This window comes from Aptenodytes patagonicus, chromosome 7 (genome assembly GCF_965638725.1).
Source record: "Aptenodytes patagonicus chromosome 7, bAptPat1.pri.cur, whole genome shotgun sequence".
NCBI classification, from domain to species: domain Eukaryota; kingdom Metazoa; phylum Chordata; class Aves; order Sphenisciformes; family Spheniscidae; genus Aptenodytes; species Aptenodytes patagonicus.
The window spans coordinates 36,657,663-36,677,337 of NC_134955.1; the positions used below are offsets into that span (position 1 = coordinate 36,657,663).

At 38.8% G+C, this 19,675-nt stretch overlaps 1 protein-coding gene across 3 annotated transcripts; it reads left to right on the forward strand.

The window, feature by feature from the left end:
• Positions 1–251: 251 nt before the first annotated feature.
• KATNBL1 (katanin regulatory subunit B1 like 1) lies at positions 252–17,980 on the forward strand. Of its 3 annotated transcripts, none has more exons than XM_076344895.1 (10): positions 252–338; positions 8,629–8,756; positions 10,276–10,316; positions 10,688–10,967; positions 12,402–12,520; positions 12,698–12,748; positions 12,834–12,923; positions 13,484–13,573; positions 13,981–14,074; positions 15,619–17,980. In XM_076344895.1, the coding sequence occupies exons 2-10, from the start codon at positions 8,643–8,645 to the stop codon at positions 15,649–15,651; spliced, it is 912 nt and encodes a 303-aa protein (XP_076201010.1). In that variant the 5' UTR covers positions 252–338; positions 8,629–8,642; the 3' UTR covers positions 15,652–17,980. The 3 variants fall into 3 exon arrangements, with proteins under 3 accessions (XP_076201010.1, XP_076201012.1, XP_076201011.1); XM_076344896.1 differs by lacking the exon at positions 252–338 and adding an exon at positions 806–940; XM_076344897.1 differs by lacking the exons at positions 13,981–14,074; positions 15,619–17,980 and having other exon boundaries at positions 13,484–13,886.
• The last annotated feature ends 1,695 nt before the right edge of the window (positions 17,981–19,675 follow it).

The window sequence follows — 19,675 nt, forward strand, 5'->3', positions numbered from 1 at the left end:
GCTAAACAGGAAGGCAGCGGCCCTAAGAGGCTTATCGAGCGGCCCCGCCGCAGGAGGCAGGCGGGGCGGGGCGGGGCGGGGCGGGGCGTGAGGCAGCAACCGCCGCCTCGGCGGGCGCGCCCTCGGCCCCTGGGAGGCGCCGGCGGCGCGGCCGCCAGAGGGCGCCGCGTGCCCGCGCCGCGCGGCGCGGCCGGTGGGGCGTGGCGCGGCGCGGCCCAGCATGCAGCGCGGCGCCGTTTGAATGGCGCAGGCTCTGGGCGCTGGGCTCCGGCGGTAGGTCTTCGCGGCTCCTCCTCCTCCCCCCTCGGCGTGGCCCGGCCCGGTACCATGAGCAGCGGGTGAGTGAGGGGGAGGGTGAGGGTTCCCTGGGCCGCGGCCGAGAAGCTGGCGCTCCGGGCGGCCGCGGGCGGGGTCCCTAGTGGCCGGGGGGCCCCTCTTGGCCCGGGGCGCGTCTCCGGCCGCTGAGAAACCGGGGCCGGGAGGGATCTTCGGCGAGGCCTTCCACCTCCCCGCTCGCCGCCGGCTCTGGGGGAGCGGGACGGGCGGCGCCTTCCGGGCCGCGCTCTGCCTCGTCGGGGCCAGGTGCGGCTCCGGGGCGCCCCGCCCGGCGTGTGGGCCGGGGCCGGGTGCTGGGGGGCGGGGGCTGCGGGTGGGCTGCCGCCGCCGGTGGGGGAGCGGGGCTGCCTCCTTCCCGCTCCCCGCGCGGTGGGACGCGCGGCGGCCCCCGCCAAGCCTCCCCCGCCCGGCACCCCTGCCTGCGCCGCCCGGCACCGCGGAGACGTCGGCTGCGCCGGTGCGGGGGGACCCCCCACGCCCACCGGCCGGCCTGCGGCCCAGCTGTCTTCAGTAGTTGCAGTCTCCAGCGAGCGAGTTCTGGCAGTTTTTTGTCTTTTTCTAAAATGGTGACATCACCGGCAACTCAAAGCAAGCGTGTGCAATGGTAGGTAAATGCAAGGAGGGTAGGAAAGGTTTTAGTGCTACCGAAAGGGAGGATAACAAGCTGGGTGTGAGGCCTGCTGACAGATTTTATTCCCTGGGTGTGACAGATTCCAGTGGGGGGGAAAATGGGGGGGGGGGGGGAATTCAGATGCTTGGAGATCAGATCCTATATTAATTACTTTGTTAAAAGGCCTTCAGATTTTTTTTTCCACTGTTGCCCTGGAGTAGTTTGGCATGTTGTTGAATGTAGATCTAAAATAAAAAAAATCTGGATAGTGAGATCTGTTAAGGAGAGAGACTGGGAGGTAGTTTTAAAACCTTTTGTTGCTGTTTTTGTAACATGCTGTGCTTTGGAGCAACGTTAAGTCAGTTTGCTTAAAAACAGCTTTCTTCTATCTTTTCTTGGAACATGAGTTTTGCTTTTTGCACTCCCTTGGTTTTTTTGTTCCTTCTATTCTCTGGCTGTAATCAGGGAAGGAAGAAAAGAATAGCTACCCATCTTCAGTAGAATTAAAGCATAACAGAAGGCAGGTTAGTGCCTCTCTGGCCTTGTTGATTGGAAAGAACAAATTGTTCTAGTCAAAAGCTGTCACTTTAATTTCTTATTATCAGTGCATATAGTTTTGGTTAAAATGTCTGTAATATTATTTCATTGAACTCAAGTTACCATTGGTTTGAATTCCTAAACTTTATAACTCAGAACTCCATCATAGTATCTTAGAAATAATATTACTAATGTATTTTATGTATACATATTTAAAAAAAGATATGTGAGTATACTGGTACATATGTATTATTATAGTAGTGTATATATACTCTCTCACCCACTTCTGAAACTTCTCTTTTCAATATATTTCCATTGGAATAATTTAAGCAAGCTTTTTTTTTATTTTAACAGTTTTGTGTGTTGGTCCCAGGGTAAGGAGCTTGAGTATGAATTGAGAAGGCTTTTAAAATACTATAAACAGACCACATTCAATAATAGAAGTGTATTTAAGGGCAACATGAAAGAAGTCGTGTGATCCCAAGCTATGTGAAATGTAGTCACAGGCTATGTTCAGCCAAGTGGGGATGAGGTGGGTACCCATGCCTCCACTAAATTTGGAGCTTGAAGGGGTTTTCCAATATGTCTTTCTCTGGGTTTGAATTTAAAATTCTTGTTGCAGGTTTTTGAAGCTCTTTGGGTTGAGCAATGAGTAGAGAAAAATTTACTGAGTAGTTCCTTAAAGCTTGTTTAAAATATTAATGTGGGAGCTTCAGTGTATTGGAACTTTATTTCCTATATAACAACTCCCGGATAATTTTAATGGTAGAGCTTTTCTAACCTCATTATTCCTGGAGTGTTCATAAGTGAAAATAAACAGGTAAAAGCATCTTTTCATTAGTGAAGGAAGACTTTAGAAAGAACTAAAACACTGACAAGTAACATTATTTTATGGCAGCTTAACATATCTAAGTGGTACCTCCAGATGCAGAAAACTGGGTACTTGTTTATTTGACTTTTTTCTAGAAAATAATTTTTTTCCAGAATGTGAATAAGGTTCAGCATTAGACTCTTGGATTAGCTCCACAAGGAGAGCTAATTCACACCTGGATTCATCCTCAGTAAACAACCACACTCTGACCTGTGGTCATTTTCGGAGGTTCGTTCTGACTGCTTGTGCCAGTGGGCCACATACAAATTCCATATGTAAGAGTAATAGGAAAATGAGCTTAAATTGTAGGAATAAGCTAACTTAATTTAACTAGTTACTCAAATAGTATTTGTCTTTACTGCAAATTTAATGTAATTCCTATAATTTTTGTCCACACAAGGAACTTTAAACTGGAACAAATGGCCTGACAGGTATAGCATGTTAAAAAATTGTCTTGCTGGCATATAAGATATAAGACATACTTTTTATAGTGTTGCAGAAAAATTTTGCATTAACATACTCCTTAAAATCTTGAACCCCACTTTTTTTTTTAAGAGAATTTGGTATTTAACACCTGGTGAACTGTCAGGGCATAAAATACTAAAAAAGGAGTTTAAAAAAAAAAAACTGTTTCATATTCAAAAGATGTGGAAGCCATCTAAAACTGAGAGACAGATGGATTCTGTAACATTTGTCAGAGTTAAAATGAAAGGAAACTATGCCAAGCTTACAGAATCACTTCTACACTATAAGATAGTGCTAATTTATTTTTGTAGATGAATTACCCTTTTGGAAGTAAATTTGGAATAACCATTCTTGGAAGTTTCTCATGAGCATTTTAAATCTGTTAATAATTAGTGAAATTAGTTGAGCATTACTGGTTCCCTGATGTATACCTATTTTGAATGCTTTCAAAGCATGCACTCCCCTCCTCGGGGAGTAACAATTAATTAACTCTTTCATCTGAGTCTAATATTGTCATCCTTGAACTTGCACTTGATTTAATATGGAGTGGGGGAGAATCACAAGAACACCTGTGATGGCTAGTGTATGCGGTATGCTACAGGAAAAAATAGCTGTTAAGGCAAAGAGTAGGACAGGAAGAATGTTTTAAAGGGTATTTGCTGATGACTTAAGAAATCTAGCTATTCTACATTTGCTTTGCTGTCATGCAAAGTACTCCAGTCTGTGTTCTGTAAGAAATTAATGTTATGTTAATACATGTGTAGATTACATAACATGCGAAGAAAAGTTTGTTCCTCTCTGGGGGCCATGCCCAGAACATAGGACTATGGGAGGGAGTGGCAGAGTTTGTTAATACTTGGTTTTGATAGATATGCACTTGAAAACCTTTTAGTGCTGACTTTCTTTGCTTGATTCTGGAATGACTTGAAGAGTTGTATTGCATCTGGGAGAGATCAGAGTTAGAAAATAGCAGTAGAGCCATCAAGAAAACTTTGCACAGGTACTGTCTGTTGACTGTGGGGACAAACGAACTGACTTATCAGTATATACAGCTGTTGTTACTCTGTTTCCTGAAAATTGAGGAGAGTAAAAGGTGGAGGAAGGAGGGCTGGCATCTGCTACAAGAAGTCACCCATGGGACGGGGTAAATTGGTGGAATGTGAGCCTATCATCTTAATGAAATTGTGCATCTCTGTTCAGATTTGCAGTCTACTTTGTTACAGTTATAAAACAGTTTAGGCTTGTATGATTAAGGGCTAAGGCAGAGCTGAAGGGACTTGCATTCTATCCTTAGTTTATTTTTAAAATTTTCTAAAGCAAAGGAGTTGCATTGGCCTTAATGAAATGGTATAACAGATTGTTCTGAACAAATACAACTAGCTGTACTCATCACAAGGGAATTGTCAAAAATTCAAGACGTTAAGGTATAAGTTGTTTGATCTCGTATAAATTAGTATCTAATGCCAGTTTAAAAGTCCTCTGTACATGTCTCAAAGTAACAGTGGGTGGTAGTGTCTAATTAGCTATCCCTAGATGATATCTGATAGCAGATAGGAAATGAAAGATGTAATGAGCCCTGTAAAGTGCCTTTCATCTTCTAGCATTTGTCTCTTTAATTGCTGGCCAGCTAGCATTTTATCATGTGTTACTAAGCCTTTGGAAGCAGGTTTCTTGAGATGTGGACTAAGTTTATTGCAGCATCATTAGGTTTGGATGTACCAGATTCTTCTGCTCGTGTTCTGCTCTGTGTCTGTGCTACCTGGATTGCGTTTCTATATTTAATCACTTTCAGTGTTATTTCTTTTTTACGAATTTGCAGTCTACCCTGGAACCCATGTCAACATTTGGGTCAACAACATCCTGTGGCAAGTTCAGCTTGATTATAATTTGCACAAAGAGCCACCCCCTTTTGGTAGTTTCGAGCTTGCCTTCAGCTAGTGTCTTTTGCCCTTTCATTCCTATATTGGGCAAGATAGCAAACAATCTATGCAACTTCTTCAAGCCATTCATTTTGTAGGTCTTTGTCTTATTTCCCCTCTCTACTATACGTAGCCTCTTTTCCAGACTGAAAAGGCCTGATCTATTCAGTTGTTGATTGTTTGGAAGGTATTCAATACTTTTTTTAACTTGCCTTTGTCTGACCTCTTTTTTACTTTACTCAGAAGTCTTTTGAGTTTTTTTGGTTTGAGTTTTTTGTTTGATTTTGGGTTTGTTTTTTGAAGGGAAGAGGACTAAACCTGCACTCAGTATTTGAAATACAGGCACAAATTAGTTCTAGACACTGTCACAACAGTGTTCTGTTTATTTTTCTATTTATTGATCCATATGGAGCATTGAGCAATCCAAACAATCTAAAGTAAACTGTCATATATCCAGATCTTGTTGTGGGTGGCAGTTTTTAGCTCTGAGCCTGTGATTCTATATGGGAACCCAAAATTTCCTTATGCTTGGAGACTTTGCTTCGCGTTAATATATAATCATTGCTTCTGCTTATTGTACAGCACAGTCCTTCTCTAATTCTTCAGTTAGTCCTCATCTTCAGTGTCTGGTATAACTTTGTATTGTCAACAGTCTTGGTCATTTAACTACTCATCTTCTTTGAGGTAATTTATGAATATATCAAACAGCATGAACCAATGCAGATTTTCTGTGGGATTCCTGTGGTGGCCTTGTTCAGTGTCGGCACTGCTTAGACAGTTTATCACTGTTTCTTAGCTATTTCTCCATGCAAAAACTTTCCCTCTTATCACTCGGTTGCTTAGTTTCCTCAAGAGATTTAAGTGAGGGACTTCCGAAAGCTCTTTTGAATCTCACGTAGACTATCATTTAGCTGTCCTTTATCCATGTTGTACTACCTCATACTCTCAAAGGATTCCGTTAATTTTGCAGGGCAGGACTTGCCTTCACAACAGCCAGGTTGAATCTTTCCCAATATATTATTTGTTTGCGTCCACTAGTTCTATTCTTGATTACATTGTTTACTAATTTGCACAACACAGATGTCAGTCTGGATCTTCCTTGAGGCCATCTTTAAATACTGACTGTATTTTCCACACGTGATTTCTTTAGGTGCTTTGTCAGCTCCAAGGGGAGAGGTTCTGCACCTTGGTTAACAACACAGCTATTTCATTACTGCTTGTATGTTCCCTGCTGCTTCTGCATTGTCAGAGACCCTCACAAAACAGGTTAAACTATGGAAACCTCTCTAAACTGTAGGATAGTGAACACAGGTGTAAGAATTTTACTTCACTTCATCAGATGTTCCTTCATATCTGATCATCTGTTGGCCTTTTGGGTCTCTGTTCCCAGTCTTTCTTAAAGAAAGCATTGATAGTTTTGTTGTCTTTTCCTGTTTCAACTGGGAGGTTAAGGGGGCATTATGTTCCTATACCAAATTTGTCAAAGTATGTAATTCTCTTCATTTTTCTCTTGAACATGTTCAACTTTTTGTAGGGAACTTCTTTCCCTCCAGGATAATCTCTTTCCAGTTCAGATATCTCCAGTTCAGGTATTTTGAGATGTTATCTTAGGCTCTTTAGAGCCCAATATTAAACATTGATATGCTAATTGAGTTTCCTTGGTAAGACATTTCTTTCTGCCCTTCTGATATTTTACACTTCTATTAAGTAAAAAGCATTCTAGTTTAACAGTGCTGTCTTGTATGTTGGAGATCAGATTCTCGCTAACTGCTTAACATGAAAGAGGAGGGTAGTTTGAGATCATTTATTAAACAAGCAAGTAAGGAGAGGTCACTCTTCTGCAAGAAGAGTTGTAAGCTGTCAGTGTGTCACAGGAGTAGTTGCAAAAATGATTCTTCAGGAACAGAGATTATGGGTTTTTTAGCATCTGACAGGATGATTCTGTGGGGTTTAGCTCTGGTGGTTGCAGGTTGGCTTCCCTATTCTTCTAGAATTTATTGCTTTCCTCTCAGCAATGTTCTTAATCAGGGGATGAAGGCTTTTCCAAGTCCTCCTAGCTTTCTGCCTTCATCATTAGCCTGAATATAAGGCTGGATTTGTTTGGATTTTAGGGTTGTTGGGTTGGGCTTTTCATCATTAGCCTGAATATGAGGCTGGATTTATTTGGATTTTAGGGTTGTTGGGTTGGGCTTTTCTTCAAAGGTTCAGTTGTTTGCTGTTGTGTTGTGCTCCAAGTTCAAATTTTAATATACAGCCCATTTTGAGTCCAAAAAGTGGTTTCAACCACTCTGATAAGCAGAGGAGAAGTTGTTTGTTGTTCCTGTGGTTTCTTCTAAATTTCGGGGGGGGGGGGGGGGAGGGAAATACTTTTTTACTATTTATTTATAAGCCTGGTGGCTGGAAGTGTGGAGAGCTCACAGGGTGACAACTATCCTGTCACCATCCAATAGTATGCAGGGAAAGAGTCAAGTTAATGAACCAGTCTTAAGCCAGTCTTGTATCTGGAAAAGTATGGACCACCAACTGTTAAAGGTCTTGTCCTAAATAATGCTGCCATTTGCAATGCTTGCTGAAGTCATTGGTCTGAGGGCTCCGTGTTCCCATCTAACAGGGTAAGGGTTTCTGTCAGTAAATCTTCCTTTTTGTGAGAGACCTCAAATGAGATTCTTCAGTACTGATCCTGTTCTAAAGAAAACTGAAGCATTTGAAGATTTTTTTTTTTTGCTTCCACTGTATCCTACAATATGGAATTTAATATGCATTATGTGGAGAATATACCTTCTACTTTGTTTTGAGCCTGCCACCTGTTTGTTTTATTTGATGGCCTTTAGTAACTTGCATCGAAAGATCTTCTGTGGCTAATAAGCTGTTTCCCATCTGGCTTTTTCAGTGCTCAGTGTCTTACTGTTTTAAATACTGAAGTTCTTGATGTGGGATAAATCTGCTACATAGAGGAAAATGGATAGGACTGTTGGTACTAAAGGTGGAGGGGAGAGATTGGGGCATTCACGTTAGGACCAGAGTCTTGTGATTTAGGGGAAAAACAATAAAATTAGAGCAAATGGTTGGGTTCTAAAAGTAAGGTAGGATGGTTTTTTTTAAACATTTTAAGAATAGTGCTCCATGATGTAGTTTGTGAATCCAGTCTCAAGCAATGGATTTGCTGAATCACTTACACAGAATGAAAAACCATATGTACAACTGTCTCAATCTTGGTTTTGATTCTTGTAGAAGTATTTGCATACTTCAAGACAAAGAACTTTAGACATTTTCGTACTGGTTAACTGTGAAATAAAGACTTTTTTTTTAATATGAAAAATAGTCGAAGTTACATGCTGAGAAAAATGGGCGGGGAGTTGGATTTGCCAATAAATTAAGGGGAGATCTTTCACTTCCATTTTTTTTACCTTTGCTATTTTGATGAAGTTTGCCTTCTTCCTGAAAAACGGTGATTATTTTTATTTAGCTGCCTTTCCTCACTTGGAAACAGTTGTGGGACCAATTATTTTTCTCTAGGTGGCAGATGAAATATGTAGTGTGAGATGTGGAGGAAAGAATCTCATAAATTGCCTTATTCTTGTCTGTATGGTACCCCTCAGTGCAGGTGTACTAAGCTGGTCTGAAAAATAAGATCTCTGCTTCTGCTTCTTTGGGGCGGGCTTAGTTTTGTTCCCTTTTGGAAAACTAAATGGGAATTTTGAAGTGCTCATCAGCATGTTACTAATGATAAGGCCTCCAGCTAACATTTGCTAAAGGATGATATCTTGATTATTTATATGATGAAACATCTTGTGAATAGTTGAGCTGTCTTAACTGGTTTTGCCAGCTGCATTTGAAAAAAGTTGACTGAATGTTTTAGGAAAATATAACTATCTTTCCCTTGAAAACAGGGATTTGAGAGATTATGGCATCTGAAGCCCACAATGTTAGAAAACAGAAAGTATTGCATATTGAAGGTCATCCCATTGATCTTCCCAGAAAAAGAATCTCTCCTTCCACTAAAAAGATCATGAAGGAGGTAAGTTGTTTGGGTTTTTTTTAATGTCCTCTGATGAAACTGAAGTAAACATTCAAACAAGTTCATAGTTCTGAGCAGTCTAAAACTAGAAGCACAGCACTATTGGGCATTTCATGTTCAGATGTGCAATAAAACTTTAGCTTGAACAGCGATTATATTATGAAAACTGTGCATTATAATAGGCACAGGCAGTGACTACACAGATACATGCATCGTATCGTCCACGTGAGCAGTAGGTACTGATACGATTTTACTCACGCCTACTTTTCTGCAGTCTAGCCAAGAACTGTTTCAATAGAGCAATTCTATCATCAAAAAGTTCTCTCTTGCCAAGAGAGCTACATGGCACAAGTGAGAGGTGGGGTAGGTGAAATACCTGCATTGAAATGGACCTGTCATCTTGTTATCGTACAGCTCTATCTACCACATTGACTAGTAACGTGTACTTTCACTGGATTCTTGCTAGTCGGAAACATTTTCTCAAACCTGTTACCTGTGTTACTGGCTGAATAGCAAGTAAGGCGGTGGAGTACAGAGGAAGTACTAGGGAGGTAAACTTACTGTAAGATCACTTTAAACAGTGGTGAATATGCCAATATCATCTATGTCTGTTTATTGAAATTATGTATTAAAACCCACATGATTTTTTTATGACTCGGTGTTACCAAAAAAAATCATAGTATTGTTTTGTTGATGTACACAACATAAATGTTAACAGTAGTATAATTTTTCAAGTGGAAATGCCTGCAGTATATAACCTGTTTATATGAAAATACATATTTCTAACTTGAGCATCTTAGTGCTTTTTTATTTTTAATAATTTGTTTACTAATGAAAAAAAGGTAGGCCAGAATGTCACAATTCAACTCATCTTCATTACATGCAAAGGTTTTTCTAATCTGTGTGTCACAACCTTGAATGAATTTTGTGATTCCTCTGGGATATCACTGTGCTGTGCAACCTAATTGGTGTCAGGGTGCTAATCTGTTTCATATGTGTGAATTCAGGATAATCAAGCTGGTGTTGTCTACAGCAGTCTTGATTTTTTTTTTTCTGTTGTGCTTTGGTTGGGAGATGTTCTGCTGTCATCCTTCCCAATACTAGCATCTGCTGTATTATGGGCCTTTAAATGTATGTGTGAGACAAGTAATGCAGTTTTGCCATCCGATTCCAGTAGTCTCTTTATATTAGTCACAGTTTTTAGTTTGCTAGTAACTAAAGAATCTCTCTGATGTCACAATCCCCTCTCTTGCCAAAGATACCCTAAGCCTATAGCTGAGCGTGGTGCTCCAAGGACAGCTGTGGCAGAGCTAGTCCATCTATAGGTCACTGAAATACTTGAAGATTATAGGAAGACTAATGTAGCCGTGCTTTAGTTGCAGAATAGGAAGAGTGGGTGGAAGGGAATCTGTGGTAAACTTAGGCCAAGGTAAAGCAGGACTTCTTTTTGACAAACTGTGGGAATGTTTGAGCCTTTTTAGTAATAAAGCTTTTTTATTCTCTCTTCCCTTTCTCCCAGGGTAAGAAATCTCCAAAACAGCTGGCTTTGTACACAAACAGGTAGGAAGGCTGTGCTGTGTAGAGTCTGAGTTTCAAGTGAGACGGAGGCAGGGAGGAAGAAGTGGTTTAAAACTATTACAACACCCAAGCAGACACAAATGGAAGATAGGTCTTAATTTTACTGACAGTACTTGGCTCTTGTGTCCACTTCCATAATAATAAGTCTCCGCATTAATAAAAGCAGGAGAAAAATATTGGTGGTAGCTCTTACTTCTGATACACCTTCATGACATTTAGGTTATCTTGGGGATAAAATGTTTTAAGTAACCTGCAAGTTGACTGCGGAATTCATAATGTTATATTTTAACTTAACACAAAGTATTGCTTAGGTTTAGAGCAACCTTCACTAACATACCACTTTATTATTGCAGAATAACAGTTGGAAAAACGGTGACCAGTCCCCTCTCTCTTTTCAAAGTAGTATATTGTAAAAGAAAAGTCCATTGTTATACTCCAAAGCCTTGTTACGGAAAGAAACAGTTCCCTAAATCCAGGGGCTGTGACATGGCAAATAAAGAAAATGAACTGGCTTGTGCAGGGAATCTGCCAGCAAAACTGCACAACAGTCGTACACACTTGCTGAATTCTAGTGACTCTGGCTCATCTCAAACAGAAGGCCCCTCATCCAAATATAGTGGATTTTTTTCAGAGGTAAGTAGAGTTTAAAGAAATTTTACTTTAAAATAATATTTTTTTAAAAAGTATTCCTGGTAGGTTTTTTGTGTGGTTAGCTGTGAAAGTTTTCAAAGAGATTAATTTTCTTAACATACAGATTGGCTCAGGTCTTGTGATCTACAGTCTTTATCTGTCAGTTACATTGATACAGTTGCCAACAGTAGTAGTCCTGTCAGTTTTCCCCATGTTTGTGTCAGCACAGAAACTCAGATCTGCCAGGCTAGTCTGGGTTAAAATTGTACCAGCACCGAAGGAAAACGTTGTTTTGACCTGGTTAGGTTTCATGATCTGGCATGACTCATGGCCACATGCATGTTTATGAAAGTGTTAGTGTATGGATGGGAATAAGCTGGTGAGGTAGGATAGGACCATTTTCAATAGTAGTATCAGCTTAGTGTGTATGAAACTAACTTAAGTGTTTGTATAAGACCATTTCTTGTTAAGATTGCTTGATGAAACCCAGTGAATGCTTTCAGGGCTTCTGAAACTGGCTAAAAGGTCAGATATTTAAATGAAACAGATTTTGTGACAGTGAAGGCCATTTAAGTCCCTTAATGTTGAAGTTTCTATTTCTGTCACCATAGATGTTTGTTACCCATTGAGGCTTGCAGGTGTTTAAAGTGAGGCATGGCAGGGAAGATAAGATCGAAGACTATCCCCATGCTGTCTTTTCATGGTACTGTAAGTGTGGGCTGCCACGAAGAGAGCCCTGAGAGTCCAGTGGGTGGGAGGTACAAGTCTGTGACACTCTTGCACTCCATTGAATTTGATGGTTTCAAGGAACAAAGCAGCAGAATAGCTAGAATAAAGAGGTTGCAGGAAGAAGGGTAAAGAAATGAAGACTGGGGAAGATTCGTCCTCTGAGAAACTAAAGACCAGATCACTGGCCACAGATGACTGTTTAACTGCTTTGAGAGATGTGGGTGGCTCTGCAGTGTTCATCCCAATCCAGGATTTTACTAAAATACCTAAACTTCATTCTGAGAACAAGCTTTTTTCAGAAATCAACCTTTTCTGTCAAAGTTCAGAATAACACATGTAATTACTTGTGTCTAAATTGTTAAAGTTCTCAAAATTAATAAGCATCTAAGTAAAAAGTTCTCGAAGTTGGTATTATAGGTTGATGCTCATGAATGCTCTATTTAATTATTAGATACCTCTCTTTAGGTGTCTACAGACCTTATTCTTGTAGCTTTTGGGTAAAGTAGTCTTAATCTATTTGTGCCCTATTTAAGGTGAATTTGTGTTTTTAAGGCCATTGTTAGTTAAATTTCTAAAACAAACTCATCAGCATACAGGTAGGAAAGTATATTTTCATATACTAAATTACTATATTAGAGCAGCTTATTGTGTTGTTGCTGGCTACTTAACTTGTAGTAAACTTCTTTTATATTTTCAAAAAATATACAGGTTTCTCAGGACCATGAAACTATGGCTCAAGTTCTTTTCAGCAGGAATCTGAGGCTGAACGTAGCTTTAACCTTTTGGAAAAGGAGAAGTATAAGTGAACTGGTAGCCTACTTAGTCAGGTAAACTGAGTGTCGTCTTTTATATTCTTGAAGTGGTAACAGTCCCAAATATGCTGCAGTATTTTTAAGGGTTCCTTAAATGTTGTAACTTTGTTATTCTTTAAATCATAGTGGAAGCATATACTTCAACCTATGCTCTACTAGTAACATTTCTGATTTTATTCTTAATGTTTCTAGGATACAGGATCTTGGAGTAGTAGTAGACTGCCTTCCTGTGCTTACAAACAGGTACAGACAAAAAGAAGTGGGGGATAAGAGACTGCTATAACCACGCTGAAGTTCAAGCACTTCTGAATCATCTTGGTTTTTTAAGTTTACAGGAAGAAAAACCATATATTTCAGTTGGCTGCTGTGTAGATCTTTTGCCTTTAGTGAAATCACTGCTTAAAAGCAAATATGAAGAGTAAGTATCAGTTTTGGATGTTTTCGAAACACAATTGCTTCCTGGCTATGCAATGCCCTAGAAATTAATGGTGTTCAGTCCTCTGACTCTTGTTCCCTCTGCCCCTTCTCCCAACCCTGCCTTTCTCAGGGAACACCTACCTGAAGGGGAGCTTTCCTGTGAACCTTTCTGCTTTAACAAACCAGTGGTGCAAAAACTCTTTTCTGTAAGGTTAAGGACCGGGGGGGACTGGCTTTGCCCTTATGCAGATTTGTTTATCCTAAACAGTAAAACAGAATAGCACTGAGGTTTTAATATGCTTTATAACATGAAATCAAGGCAAAATTGAAAAAGAAATTCTTCAGGTATTTTGCCTGAAAACAAGAGCTTCAGTTTACCACTTTGAAATTGAAAACATGGGCAAGTATTTCAACTTGCCAATTTGTCCAGATTTTGTCTTCCAGAATAAAAAACACTGCTTTCTAAGTTGCTTACCAATTTGTCTTGACACTTTAGCTGACCTGTAGATATTGGAGGAGGGGGGGGAGAAAAAGCATAATGTGTAAAATATGTTGTTACAGATATGTGATAGTTGGTTTAAACTGGCTTCAGGCTGTCATTAAAAGATGGTGGTCAGAACTATCTGCACATACAGAAAAGGCAGAGGATGGGTGAGTATAGTATTGGGAAATATTTAAATGTGTTTCCGTAGCTTGTTCCATCTCAATCTGTTTTAACTTTGATCAGTAGGAGCACACCTTACCTACAAGAGAAAAAAATGTACTCATAATTTGAAAGTAAAACCTAAAAAGTACTTAAGTTCCTCTGTTCTTAAGACACAGCTGGTGTTTGGAAACTTTAAGGATTGTCATGTTTTTTGGTTTTTTTACTGGAGTTTTAATACATGTAGAATAAACTGTCGGGGGGTTATACAAATGCTGTAGAAGTTGGATCAAAATTTTTCAGATATTGTGGCAATATCTATCATACAAAGTCTATATGCAGTATTAATCATATGTTTCAGTCAAAGTCTACTGGAATGTAGTATATATGTTATAAAGTATTCATTCTTTTTCAGAAATATTCATATTTTAAAACAACAATTAAGTGGATTATGGGAACAGGAGAATCATCTTACTCTGGTTCCAGGATATACTGGTAATATAGCTAAGGTAATCCAGTTCCAGTTGTGTTTAGTAAAGAACATAGCTGTATCACTTGCAGTATTCCTCTCATTTGATGTTATTTACGCTGAACTATTGATGGATAGAAACACCTTTATTTTCTACTAGTGTTCAAGTATTTTGCACAATTTTTACAGAAGCCTGGAGTGTATTCCCTGTGCTAATAGTAGTGTGGTTTAGAATGCTAACAATGAATTTTTTTATCCTTTTTTTTCTTTACAGAGAAAGCATCTCCTTAATAATAAAATAGCTAATAGTAATAAGCCTTAAAATTGATGTAAAAAAGGGCCCAGATGAGTAGGTAGACTGTGAAAGGACAGATGTTTTCTCTGAAATCTACTGTACCCATTGTTGTAAGTGTAAAGCAGCGTGGAGAATCTTAGCCCAGCGATGTTGTTAGCATTTGCACATCGGGTGACTGGGGCAAGTGACAACGTACTAAATTCTAAAACTTACCGCTGACTTAATGCTTAGAAAATGATGAGTTTGTGGAGAGCAGAAGAGTCTCTATCTGAAGTGAATCCCTGTTTGCCTTTCTCGGTACGTTGTGGTATCGGTCACGTAATGAGGGTGTCTGGTAAATGCATGATTTGCTGCTCATGATACTTACCTCTGTAAACATGGCTTTCTGAGGTTGGGCACCTCAAAGTTACACTGAGTAAGAAACCTCTGCACATGGCAGGACCTGAGGAAGGTAGACAGTGAGAAAGGACTTAAAGCAGACACTTGCAGGATTTGAGTGAACTTGAAAAGAACTTGGAGGTTGCATGCTTTACTTATATCTGAAGGAGCTTTGTGGAATCTATAATTCTATGGCTACAGAATTTGTCACTTTGATGTATCAAACAGATAAGTTATTTCTTGTTCTTCTGGGACTGCTGTGCATATCTGACTTCAATTTTTATGTTTCTACAAGGATAATTACAAACTTATTGCAGAGTTTCAATCAGTAGGGATGCAGAATTGAGTTCTAACTCCCAACTGGAGCAATGGGAGCTTGTAATATAGACTGCCTAGTTCTGCTGGTAGATCAACGTAGCAGTTATAGCCAGCGTCAGTTTGTTTCTTTAGGATTCAGGTTACCTTTCTGTTCATTTGCTGCCTACTTAATGTGTATCAGGATAGATTGTGACCAAGGCCACCTGAACAAGTCAGGAGTGAAAGGAGTAGTACAAGAATGTTGGAGGGATGGGGTGAAGGAATATCACTCTTAATAAACATGTTTCAAATACATGATCTCATGATGATGATTTTCTTTCCTGTGCATGCAGGGAGCAGAGGAAAAACAGACTAAATTGATGGCTTTGGAAACAATCCCACTGTTCTCGCAGGCTTTTTAGTATACAAAGAAATGCTATTGAAAGCATTAATTGAAAGTCATCTTGGAAGTTGAAGATAACTTGTTCTGAAATTTGGCCTAAACATAATTATTCTTGTATTATGGTCCTGATTGGTTACCCTGCCTCAGACACACAGTCCATGTTACAGCTATCAGTAATGTGACAAACGCTTTCTCCTTTTTTTCCTTCTAGGATGTAAATGCTTATTTATTACAGCTACACTGACATGATTGGGAAACTGTGTGCTTATGTGGTGAAACAATCCCCTAAAGTATCTCTGAAATACGTACTGTTTCTGAAAGCCTTTTGAGAAATACTGGCAGAAGAGAACTGAACTGTCAAGCTGTTTAATGAAACCACTAACAAAATCCTAACAATCTACTTCACATTGAAGTGGAAAAATGTCTAGTAGGAGCAACTTTTACTTCAGTGAGGTGAAAGTGCACTATGAAAACTGTATGCCTTTGCTGCATTTGGGATTCACTCAGTTACTAGGTATTCATTTAAATGCTACTGTATTTTACTACAACATTGCATAAAAGAAGATGAATTACACTGTTATGAAGACAAGACAGCAGAACCAGTTATAAGGAACCAACAAAAGCAATCAGCATTAAGAGCTTTTAAATGTTTCTTTCACGAGAACTCCAAAATGCACAACTATCTTCCAATTACATTAAAAAAAACCTTCAGAATATTCAATTACTTATGTTTTAATCAAGTTATTAAAGACATTTTTGTTTGCACTATTGAGAAACTATACAGCAAAGATGCCTTAATTACTAGTGTTTCAAAAAGCCAATGTGTTAAGATGCAGATAGCTATTGTGTTCAGATTGTGATGAAAAACTACAAAAATCAGGGTTTCACATTGTGTAGTTAATGAAACATTGCACATATACAAAAATTCATGTATGACAAATATTATAAATACCTGAAGTAAGCTTGGATAAACAGTTATTGCAAATGTCAGCAGAATGGTGAATTTATGTCTAACAAATGTTTTTATATTGTATGTGGATTTCTAACACAGTAATCTCATTCTGTATCATTTAAACTACATGCAAACAAGTAAATATATTAAATGTATCTACTGTTTTTTCTTTTCAAGTTCATAAAAACAATTTCTAGAATAATCTTTTCCACAGTTCTTTTTATCATAGATATTTATGTCTATTGTTTGAAATGTTTACAGCCAGATGAGGCCATGTTATTCAAATCGCACCCTTTTTATACTACCTCCTTTAAGAAACTGACAAAGAGATTTTGCAAAATTAATCAAGTTCTAGCCTGATCAGTGATGGCAAATTCATACCAACAATAGCATTGAAAATACAGCTATAAAGTCTTTTACTGTCCTATTGCTGTCCTGTACTGTTTTAATTTAGAAGCTATAGCTTAATAGCTCTGAGGGAGTTTTGATTTTAGGCTTGCTATTGCCTTTTTATTTTGTGATTAGGAAGCATGTTTTTCCAGTTAAAACTTATGAAGTGCCAGCTGTTCACTTAAAACATAAATATACATGCACAGCATGTATCACCAAATAGTCTACTTCCTTAAAAAAACTAAGTACTTACAAGGGTTGTTTTCATACCTAGCATTAAGCATATGCACTTTTACTGATGTGCAGGAGAAAAGTCTTTTGATAGCCCCAAGTGGTTTTTGCTTTACAGATGAAATAAATGAATTTTAAACTCTTGTAGTGGTCAACAGCTTTAGGCCTCTTGTTGCTTCATTTTGTATTTAATTTACATATCACTTTGCTGACTTCTGAAGGCCAACTAGGAATCTGTCATCAGAACTTGGTGCTTTTGGTTATTTGAATATTCTTTAAACCACCAAAGGTTTTGCGCTTCCCAGGGCAGTCAGCTACAGGGAAGAGTTTCTGGGACATCCCAAAACTGAGAACTCTGTGGGACAATCTCAAGATATGCCCATAGCCAAATTCTTTTTGCTAGATTTGTTACGTACCATTAGAGATATTTCACGCTCAGAAGAGTTTGAGATGGAAGTTACTACTTTTCAAATGTTCTTGTTGTCAATTAAAAATGTAAAGGAACTTACAGTATGATGATGTTCTTTTATTACTTTACTGTTCTGTTGAGCACTTAAATGTAAAAGGAGCATAAAGACTAGCTTCATAATTTGGGTAGCAATTGCTGAAACTTAGATAATTCTTCAAGGAGAATATTGTAAAGGTGATGGAAACTCAGATCTTTTCTCCTGTTTTTTAATAGACAAAATGAAGTAACGCATGGCCATTTATTTCTGATAATACAAGAATTAATCATTGTAATTGATTAAAGTGAAATACACTAGTATTCAAAAATCCAGCTTGACTGTAGATGTAAATACATGGGCTTATAATGAATTCTGCATGTGGCCATGGATCTACCAAATCCTAACTGTGGATGGTGCTTTTGTTCTAGTGGCAAGGTAAGATTGACTTGAGGATCGTTATTGAGAAGTATCTAATAAAATAATGCATTATTTTTAACTGCCAAAAGTTGTATTTTGACAGCATCAATAATACAGTATTAAACATTAAGTCATTAGTATCTGTGCCTTATTTTAAATGAATTTTTTTTTTACTGTTTTCAGGCAGCTACTAGACTGTAAGAACAGGATTCTGGTCTCCATTATGAAATGATTTTTCTGTCATGATCTTAAAGAACTCATTTAAACTATTCACACTGACATTCAGGCTCAGCTTGTTGTGTGCTCTTCAGTTGTCAAATGGCTAGGAATCAGTTTTGCTGTAATAGAATGTATATGTATGATATCTGCTCAAAGGTGACATGGGTAAAATGTCTTAATAGCTGTGTAACTCCATGAAATCCATGTAGTCATCTCAGTGAATCTAAGAATTAAGTTCATGAACAAATCACGTGCATAAATGCTAATCTCTGATACTTTCTGAAAATGCTGTTTCCAGGATGTGTCGAAAGATCCAGGCAGAATTAATCCTTTATCCTGTATGTTCTTGTGATGCAGAAGCATGTATGTACTTGAAGATGAAGGATGCCTCCGCAAAGCTGTTCTTCATGTTATACCACTTGATATGAAATTAATGTCTTTGAAAAACAGTATATCTTTTGCCTCAATGTTCCCTGAGAGTACTTGAGGCTGTTTTGCTGAAAGGGCTTTTATTTGGAGCGTGAACTAGCACTTACCCATTCCCTCAACTGAAATTAAAGAAGCCTTCTGGCAAACTGCTTCTTTCCGCAGAGCTAAAAAAACCCCAATGTTCTGTTAATGTAAGAATCAAAGTTTAGGTATTGCTGATAGCTTGCTGAAGAGTGGAGACGGAAAAAGCTACCCCATTAATTAGTTGGGAACAGAGAAGCTAGCATGTCTTAATGATTATGTATAGCTCCATTTTGAAGGAGTTACATGTTTCTTAGTAAAGAGTACTCTGCAGTGGAACACCCTTGTATCACACAGGTACTGTAGTTCCAGGCTAATTAATAGTGCTTACAAATTGTTACTGGTATTAAAAAAAAAAAAAGCATCAGCCTTCCAGGAGCTCATCTTCTGTAGTGAGATATAATTAAAATGATCTCTCCCTTTCTGTAGGCTGCCTTATTGTTATCAGAGGCTGCAGTTTTAACGCTTGGGGTTCAGGAGGGACAGGAGAGTAGGAAAGGACAAAAAAGTACTCGTGCCCCATGCTGAATGATGTCAGCCCCACTGCATTATACCCATATGTATCTTAAAGCAGGCTGCATTTTCATTTTCTGGTATCTGAAGTAGGCGAGTTTGGAGTTACAGGTCTCTGCATTTTGCATCGAAGAGATGAAAGTTTTGAAGATGGGTGCTACAGTGCTGATTTGTGGTGTGTTCTTTTGGTTTCTTTCTTGAAAGGGTGGACATTTTTGTGTGTAGAAACTCGAAAGCATCTTGTGCAAAGCTTACATTTTGAAACTAGCAAGTAGTTGCTTTTGCCAGTTCATCCTGCCAAATCTTCCAGTTTTACGGAAGACTCAATGTCTGTCTTAGTGTGGAGATTTGCAGCTATATTTTCTGCCCGGTTTTCTGGTACAAAGGGAAACGGGTGGTTCATAGTCAACTATTTCAGAATACAAAACCATGCAAATCATGCTACTGGTGTGAAGTTATTCCAACTTTTGTACAATGCAAATTCTTTAGTTTATGAAAGCAGTTGGCTCTTGTGTGAGGAACTTTATATTGAACTGATGCTGCATTAGAGGAGGAAAAAAAAAAAATGAAGCTGTTTTTAATAGCCTTGG

What these genes read in the sequence shown, in the direction of transcription:
- KATNBL1 (XM_076344895.1), top strand. Translation starts at nt 8,643, where the DNA reads ATGGCATCTGAAGCCCACAATGTTAGAAAACAGAAAGTATTGCATATT. An exon ending in CTGGTAGCCTACTTAGTCAG is followed by an intron (nt 12,521 to 12,697) that starts GTAAACTGAGTG and finishes TAATGTTTCTAG; the next exon opens with GATACAGGATCTTGGAGTAG. An exon ending in CTTAAAAGCAAATATGAAGA is followed by an intron (nt 12,924 to 13,483) that starts GTAAGTATCAGT and finishes ATGTTGTTACAG; the next exon opens with ATATGTGATAGTTGGTTTAA.